This window comes from Hibiscus syriacus, unplaced genomic scaffold (genome assembly GCF_006381635.1).
Source record: "Hibiscus syriacus cultivar Baekdansim isolate YM2019G1 unplaced genomic scaffold, ASM638163v2 tig00111743_pilon, whole genome shotgun sequence".
NCBI classification, from domain to species: Eukaryota; Viridiplantae; Streptophyta; class Magnoliopsida; order Malvales; family Malvaceae; genus Hibiscus; species Hibiscus syriacus.
This window is the reverse complement of record NW_024063167.1, coordinates 482568-491620: the sequence shown is the minus strand read 5'-3', so window position 1 is coordinate 491620 and position 9053 is coordinate 482568. Positions and strand designations below refer to the sequence as shown.

Sequence of the window (9053 nt, the reverse complement as noted above, 5' to 3'; positions counted from 1 at the left end):
CTATACTTATGGAATTCATAACATTTCTCATGCAATTACTTGAAACATATCATAAAAGTTCATTATAATCTCATATATTCCAACATATCAAACTAACATAATTTTTAACATAGATAATAACATATGCAATACATACAACCATTACACTCATATTCAAACACACAATTACATAGATAATAAGGGATTATGAAAAAAAATAAAGGACTAAATTGAAAAATAAAAAATTTGTTATCAAAAAGAGAAATTGAAAGTACACATGTATTCTACTATGGTTTAAGAGCATGTGACTCAAATTTGGTAAAAAAATGAACTTAAAATAAATAACGAATTGAAGAAATCATAAAATCAAGGATTAAATCGTAAAATTGTCAAAGTACTGGTTCAAATTTTTGATTTTTTGAGTAACTCGAAAAGTCAAAATTTCAACTCGACTCGAACTCAAAAACCGAATGTATAATTCGAGTTGACTCGAATAACTCAAAATTTAAAAAAATCGATTTTTCGAATCGAGTCGAGTTTTGGTCACCCCTATATGCATTACTTACTCCCGTGTTTAAGGGTCTGTTTGTTTCCCGTAATTGGAATTACGGAATTGGTTTTCCCCGAATTCCCGTGTTTGTTTCACGTAATTCATTTTCCGGAAAATGTTTTCCCGTGTTTGTTTCACGTAATTCATTTTCCGGAAAATGTTTTCCCGTGTTTGTTTCACGTAATTCGTTTTCCGGAAAACGTTTTCCTGTGTTTGTTTCACGTAATTCGTTTTCCGGAATGTAATTCATTTTCCTAGTAACAGAATTTCCTTTGTGTTTTCTGTAAAATGACTTACGGATTCATTTTCCGTAAGTCATTTTCCGAACTTTTCACTTCAAAGCAAAAATACTCAAAATAATTTTATTTTATGAATTTAATATTAATAAAATATTTTAATATCATTTTCATCAAAATATTAATTATTAAAATATTTAAAATATATTTATTAATATTTATAATAATATAATATTATATTTTAATATATATAAAATAATCAATTATATTATAATAATATAAGATATTATATTTTATTTTAATAATATATAATAAATTTTTTATATATTTAATAATGAATAATATTATTTATATATTTCAATAATATTTTAGTAAAGATATTAAAATATACTAATTAATATTTTTAAAATATAATATAGTACTATTACTTTAATAAATAATTAATATAATTTATAAAATTTTATTTCACTAAAATATACCGAAAAAATGTTTAAATAACATCTTCCAAACATCATAAAACGTTTTCCAGATGTTTTCCAGAAATGTAATTCATTTTCCAGAAATGTAATTCATTTTACAGAAATGTAATTCATTTTCCAGAATTCAAATTCCAGTAATTCATTTTCCAGTAATTCAAATTCCAGTAATTCATTTTCTGGAAAACCAATTACAGCTAAACAAACAGACCCTAAAATAAAACTTAATTATAATCAAATAATTATGACCAATATTTTATTTTGAAGGTTCAATTTGTAGTAAACCGCATGGTTTTTTTTGCTTTAATTAGATCATAGTTATAGTAGAGCACAATGTTCTTAACCTTGAGGTCGTAGGATCGAGTCCCATGGAGGGTATTTTATAATTTGGGGGTCTCCTACGGAAGCTGCTATCAACCTAGTGTTGGGAGCAGCCTACTATCTTACCTCCCCTTACCTCATTACATATGGGAACAAGAGACAACCATTTTATAGGGTGGTAAGGTAAAAGGACAAATATATCCCAAAAGAACCCAAATTTGCATGTCACTGTTTACGTAACTTTCATTTTCACCCCCACTCAATTAAATCTATTGACGCGGATTTGATATCCAGAAACAGCCACGTCCCGTCGTATTTCCCAATTATTGAATCCAGTATTTACGGCGATACGCTTTTCTTAATATTTACTGTTCTATTAAATGTACGAGTATTTGACGATTACCTAATCATTACCCATCTCATTTTATTTTACATTAAATTTATTTCAGTATATGCATTATTCGGTTATTGATACCACGCGTCTAAGTATTAGTAATTTTTATCTGTATTTATTAATTTAAAATATTTTAGAACAAATATTATTTTATATTTATCTTAATATAATAAGAAAAAATTAAAAGTTAATTTTACGTAAAACAGTAAAAAATATAAAGTTATTTTTTTTATCAAAAATAAAGTGTCAGAGCCCGGGTTCGAAACGGTGACCTTTAGCGTGCGAGGTATGAAGTTAGAATATTTCTAATAAGGTATATAATTTATAAGATCAGTGACTCCGAAAGGAAATTATAATATTTTTACGGTCTAAAAAATATACATGACTGGGGCCTGGGGGCGTTAGTGTAGTATATTAAAAGGTGATTGGTTTGGGAACTTTTGCAAATGAGTTGCCTTTTTAAAGCGACACCCAACTCCCAGAAGCATATTATACAGCTTACCCATTTCTCCACCACTTCCCTCCGCCTCCTCCACCGCCACCACCACCACCACTCGTTTATGTTTTCTCGAAACCTCTACTTCAAGTCATTAACAACAGCACAGGGGAAAAGAAGAAGAGAACACGCTACAGTTTGGATCTTCATCTTTGAATCCCGGACAATTTTCCTGTTCCAATCAAAGCTGCATTTTCTGGAGGTTAGTCACGCTTATGCAATAACGTGTTTTTCTTCAGTTGTTTGGTTGATTTTTTTAATGTCAATGATGGTAGTGTAAGCACAGTGGAAGCGAGTGAAAATGGAAATACTGTCTTCGCTCTCATTTCTGCACTCTGCTTCTTTTAATGTTTTCTTTCTATCCAACTTTTTTTAAAGATTGTTTTCTCTTGCCTGTTTTGTCGGTGAGGTTTCCTGTTTCCAGATTTCTCCCCGTTCAAGCCTTTTATCATTCTCTATTAGATCTTTAGCTCCCCGATTAGATCTTTTGCATTTGAGGGGGAGCCATTGATGAAATTGGTTGGCTTGAAAACTCGATCTCATCTGAGTCAATTGCAACACTTAAAACACTGACGATCTTACTAGCTCATTTCAATATAGAATATTTTTACAAGCCGCAGTATTCTGTTTGGTGGTCGAGAAATTAATATTTCAATTTCTGAGAGCTGACTTGGTCAATATGAATTCTTGTTCATGAAGGAGAAGGAAATATTGAAACGAGAAGGAAAAAGAAGAAGATAATTGTTTGTTAGAATTCTGGGTGACAATAAAATAAGAGAAAATGAATAGTTTGGTGTTATACAATATAAAAAAACAGCTAACCAATTTATTTTCCCTTAATCATGAATTTCTAAGACTTGGCATTGGTCTTTATTAATTTCTAACATGCTTTTTTTACATGTCATACAATCTTCTTGACGTTGGAAATAAAGGGGATTTAAGTGATGGACCGCCATTGGCCTTGGAAGAAAAAATCATCTGATAAAGCTCATAAAGGTGCTGCCACCACTGCCGCGGTGGATCCTGCTGCCTCCCCTTTGGCTTCAGCTGCACCTCGAGGCAATGAGGTACACTGTTTGTTCTGGCTTATCATTTCATAGTACATTGTGCTGAGCTATTTCATTTTATACCTTTTGGTGAACTTTTTTGTTGAACAGGACACCCACAAAAAACCAAAATACGTTCAAATTTCTGTTGAATCGTATTCGCAACTCACCGGTTTGGAGAATCAAGTGAAAACATATGAGGAACAAGTTCAGTCGTTGGAGGAGGACATTAAGGACTTGAATGGAAAGCTCGATGCAGCCAATTCAGAGATTTCCGCCAAGGAAGACCTTGTTAAACAGCACAGTAAAGTTGCTGAAGACGCTGTCTCAGGTTAGTCTATTGCTCATACATTCAAAGTCTAACGTAAAACTAAAAGGTTATCGATTTAATTTTTGCTGTCGTTTTTTTTCTGTGTAGGTTGGGAAAAGGCTGAAGCAGAGGCCTTGGCATTGAAAAATCAACTGGAATCGGTTACGCTTTTGAAGCTCACAGCCGAAGACAGGGCATCACACTTGGATGGTGCTCTTAAAGAGTGCATGCGGCAAATCCGAAATCTTAAGGAAGAACACGAGCAGAAGTTGCAAGATGTGGTAGTTAGCAAAAACAAGCAATGTGAAAAGATTAAGCTTGAGCTTGAAGCTAAGATTGCCAATTTAGACCAAGAGCTCCTCAAGTTTGAAGCTGAAAACGCTGCGATTTCGAGGTCTTTGCAAGAACGTTCTGACAAGCTGATCAAGATTAGTGACAAAAAGTCGCAAGCTGAGGCTCAGATTGAGCGTCTGAAGGGTAACATTGATTCATGCGAAAGGGAAATAAATTCTCTAAAGTATGAACTCCATGTTGTTTCCAAAGAGCTAGAAATCCGCAATGAAGAAAAGAACATGAGCATGAGGTCTGCAGAAGCAGCAAACAAGCAAAATATTGAGCGTGTCAAAAACATAGCAAAGCTAGAAGCTGAATGCCAAAGACTGCGTGGTCTTGTGCGGAAAAAGTTGCCAGGTCCTGCTGCTCTCGCCCAAATGAAGCTAGAGGTCGAGAGTTTAGGACGGGATTATGGAGATACACGACTAAAGAGGTCTCCCGTCCGGCCTTCCACTCCACACATGTCCCCTGTGAGTGACTTTTCCCTTGACAATGCACAGCGATTACATAAAGAGAACGAGTTTCTCACGGAACGTTTATTGGCAATGGAGGAAGAAACAAAGATGCTGAAAGAAGGTTTGGCAAAGCGTAACAGTGAACTGCTAGCTTCTAGGAGTCTGTGTGCTAAGACATCCAGCAAGCTTCTGAGTTTAGAAGCACAATTTTCTGTCAGCAACCAACAAAGAAGTCCCTTGAAAGCGATTGTTCAGATTCCTGCAGAAGTTTACTCGAGTCAAAATGCTAGCACTCCGCCGAGTGTTACTTCTGTATCTGAAGATGGAATTGATGACGATAGAAGCTGTGCCGAATCATGGGCAACAGCTTTAGTATCTGAGCTCTCTCAATTCAAAAAGGCAAAGATTGTCGACCGATCTTACAAAACTGATAATTCAAAGCACTTGGACCTTATGGATGACTTTCTTGAGATGGAGCAGTTGGCTTGTTCCACAAATGACTCAGCTACAAATGGTGCAATCGGACTTAAGTTATCTGAAACTGTCAATGGTGATTCTTCTGAAAAGCAGCATGATCTATCTCCCTCAGAAAACGATGTATCTTCTAAAATGGATTCATCAGTAGTGTACCCTGAATCTGATGTAGACAAACTGCCATTTATGAAGCTTCGAACAAGGCTTTCAGTGGTGCTTGAATCAATAACTAAGGATGCCGATGTGCAGAAAATTCTGGAGGACATCAAATGCGCTGTGCAAGATATAAAAGACGGCCTGAGCCAGCACTCCACAAATGGTGTCTCAGAAGAATTGCACGGTTCTGATGGCACATGCAATGGGCAAGTCTATCCTGAAGTTGCTAGCTTGACTGCAGAGAAGGAAATTGCTATGTCCCAAGGCGATAAATTGAATTCAGCAAGTGTGCAAACTTTAAGTCAAGAATTAGCTTCTGCAATATCACAGATTCATGACTTTGTGCTTTACCTGGGAGATGAAGAAAAGGCAGTTGATGATATATCTTTTGATGGCATTGGTTTAAGTCATAAAATCGGTGAGTTTTCTGTCACCTACAACAAGGCCTTGTGCAGCAATATAAGTTTGGACGATTTCATTTTCGATCTTTCTTCTGTATTAGCAAAGGCCAGTGAAGTAAGGTTGAATGTCTTTGGCTACAAGGGTAACGAAGTGGAAATAAATAGTCCTGATTGCATAGATAAGACTGCTTTACCAGAGAATAAGGTCACTCAAAATGGCTCATCGGGAGGAATATATCAAAACAGCTGTGTTCATATTTCGAGTCCAACTTCCAATCCTGAGGTTCCCAATGACGGGAATCTGGTCTCGGACTGTGAATCGAAACAATCAAGCAAATTCTCATCAGAAGAGTTTGAGGAAATGAAGTTGGAGAAAGAAAGATTGGCAATGGATCTTTCGCAGTGTATTGAAAACCTGGAGATGACCAAGTCTAAATTACAGGAAACCGAACTTCTTCTAACAGAAGCTAAATCTGAATTGGCATCTGCTCAGAAGTCGAACAGCTTGGCTGAGACGCAGCTCAAGTGCATGGCGGAGTCTTATAGATCACTTGAATCGCGTGCAGTCGAATTAGAGACTGAGGCGAACCTTCTCCGGGCGAAAATAGAAACTATTGAAAATGAGCTTCAAGATGAAAAGAAAAGTCATTATGATGCTTTGACCAGATGTATGGACCTCGAAGAGCATTTGCAAAAGTAAGCTTCAAACTCTTTTCAGACTATACAGAACTGCTATCAACTAATTGGTGTGCGATTATATAAGCTAGCGTATTTGCATAAAATTATCTCTAACACAATTGTTCTCCATGATTTTTAGGAATGAGAAATGTTCTGGCTGTTCTTCTGCAGCTGAAGCTGGCATCAAGAGCAAGCAGGTAAGGCTATATTTTATTTTACATACAAGTTAGTTTTGAATATGGTAATGAAAAGTTGTCTGTTGCCATTCTTATCGGCAAGTTTTCTTATTTGCAACCATGATATAATTCATTTTCTGTAGAATCATTCTTAACTCCTTGCTTGTCCCGGCTTAAGATTATTTCTGTTGATCACAGGAGAAAGAGTTAGCAGCTGCAACGGAGAAATTAGCAGAGTGTCAAGAAACCATATTCCTTCTTGGCAAGCAATTGAAAGCCCTCCGCCCTCCGACAGAAACGAAGGGCTCGCCATACAATGAGAGGATCACAAAGGTCGAAGGTTTCCGCGAGGACGAAACCACTACCGGTAACATGAACTTGCACGATTTAAATGGGGCAGATGTAGACACTGCTGGTTCCGGCAATGCAAGCAGATCGGGTGCAGAGTCGCCTACGGAGTTGTCATTTAACACGCCATGCAGCCCTTCTGACACTGAAGCAAACCTTTTGAAATCACCCATCAACTCATACAATTCAAATCACAAGTCTACCATATCGAGTTCTTCATCTTGCTCTTCCACACCGACACCGGAGAAACAATCGCGAGGCTTTAGCAGATTCTTTTCCTCCAAAGGGAAGAACGGTCACTAAACCTGCAAGCCGATGGGCGTAATTGATGTGGAACCACTAGACATACTAATAAGCGGAAGAATCACAGTTCCGAAACCCCTTAGTCCTTATTTGATTATGCTAAAGGCTAGTATTTTGTTGGGTTACACTCATATCGTGAAGTGATGCGTTGGACGTCAAAAGTGATTTTGTAAGTAATGCCTGTATATGGTTTTCATTTCCCTCCCTTCTATTGAATTCCCTTTGTAATATGCCGGAGGTAAATGTGACAAATAGGTGAATATATTTTGAATATTATTGAATGCACCAGTTCCATCGGATATTTTTTGTGTGGATAATTATTCAAGTATTAGTATCGTATACACAAAAAAACAAAGAAGCTGGATATATATATAATTTAAACGGTCAAAAACTGATTTGCTCTGCCCTATAATTGAGGTGGGAAAAACAGGGCAGTGATGGACTTGCCTTGTCTCAATAACTGAAAAGCAAGCACCAATGAAACATATTATTTTTTTCTCGATTATGCTAAAGTGATTATAAAGTAGTATATGTTTTAAATATTATCAATCATTAGTAAGTGCTTAATCTATTAATCACCTTGTTGTAGTTGCCGGTGCTTGAACCTCTGACCTCTAGAAATAACAACAATTCATTTAACCACCGAGATAAGTTGATTCGTGCTGATACATATTACTTTTAATTTCACATCTTAATCATGTTATGATATATCTATAAGTTCGGTGGAAGAAATGACACGCCGTTTGGATCTCTTTCCAGTTGAAAGATCTATAGATGGTTAATCATATAGGCAGCTTAGTCGTAGTGAGGGAGTCTCTAAAACATCGAATTTCGTCATTAAGAATGTTTAAATAGGTATATTCTTAAGCAATGGTTATCAATTTAATCCAAACTTTCTTTAATTTTTGTTATATAAAATAATTCAATTCTTTTATCGCGAAAATTATCATAAATATTTACTTTGCTCACAACTGTATCGTTACGAGTAATAATAATTTTATTTTTTTATATTAATTAAAAAAATATTTGTCCCTTGTTCCCATATGTAATGGGGTAAGGGGGAGATAAGATAGTAGGCTGTCCCCAACACCAGATTGAGAGCAGCTTCCATAGAAGACCTCCGAATTATGAAATACTCTCCGTGAGACTCGATCTCACGACCTCAAGGTTAAGAACCTTGTGCTCTACCGTTAATGTAATGAATTACGTTTTACGTTACACTTCTCAAAATCATATCAAAATTCTCTCATTTTCCGTAGAAGTTTAATTAAAACAACAGTTCTACTCATCAAGTCGTATAGTAATCAGGGCCGACTGTAAGGGGAGCATCCTAAGCAATCGTTAAGGGTCCTCAAATTTTTGTATTTACAATTAGACCCTCCAATTTTTTTATAATTATAATTAGGACCCCTAATTTTTATAATTTCATATTTTTTTAGTTTTTATCCCTTTTTATATTTCTCTTATTAATTCATTCAATTTTGAATTAGATTTAACCATTTTTTATATTTATAATTTGGGTCCCTAATTTTTATAATTTCATAAAATGTTTAGTTTTTTACTCTCTTTTTCGTATTTATTCATTCAATTTTGAATTAAATCTAATCGTTTTTTCCCTTCAAATCTCACTTTTCAATTTATCAAATATTATTTAATTTTTAGTCTTCTTCAACCCCAATCTAACAATAAAATGATATACAATTCTTTTTATTTGTTTATTATTCAAAATCGAGCTATGTATGCATTTAATCTTTTCTATATTTATTCTCTTTTAATTGTATTTAAGCTGTTTTCTTAATAAAATAATAAAAATAATATATTTTCACAAAAATTAATAGTTTTCTATGATTTATTTATATAATATTAAGTTAATTGTTCAAAGCAATGAAATATACTTTAATTTTATAAAGACGTATTTTTG

At 34.8% G+C, this 9053-nt stretch overlaps 1 protein-coding gene across 1 annotated transcript; it reads left to right on the top strand.

The window, feature by feature from the left end:
- The first annotated feature begins 3319 nt into the window (after positions 1 to 3319).
- Positions 3320 to 7384, top strand: LOC120168999 (filament-like plant protein 4). Its single transcript, XM_039177239.1, has 5 exons — positions 3320 to 3519; positions 3610 to 3829; positions 3917 to 6323; positions 6445 to 6502; positions 6680 to 7384. Exons 1-5 carry the CDS (start codon positions 3397 to 3399, stop codon positions 7130 to 7132), a joined length of 3261 nt encoding a protein of 1086 aa, XP_039033170.1. The 5' UTR covers positions 3320 to 3396; the 3' UTR covers positions 7133 to 7384.
- The last annotated feature ends 1669 nt before the right edge of the window (positions 7385 to 9053 follow it).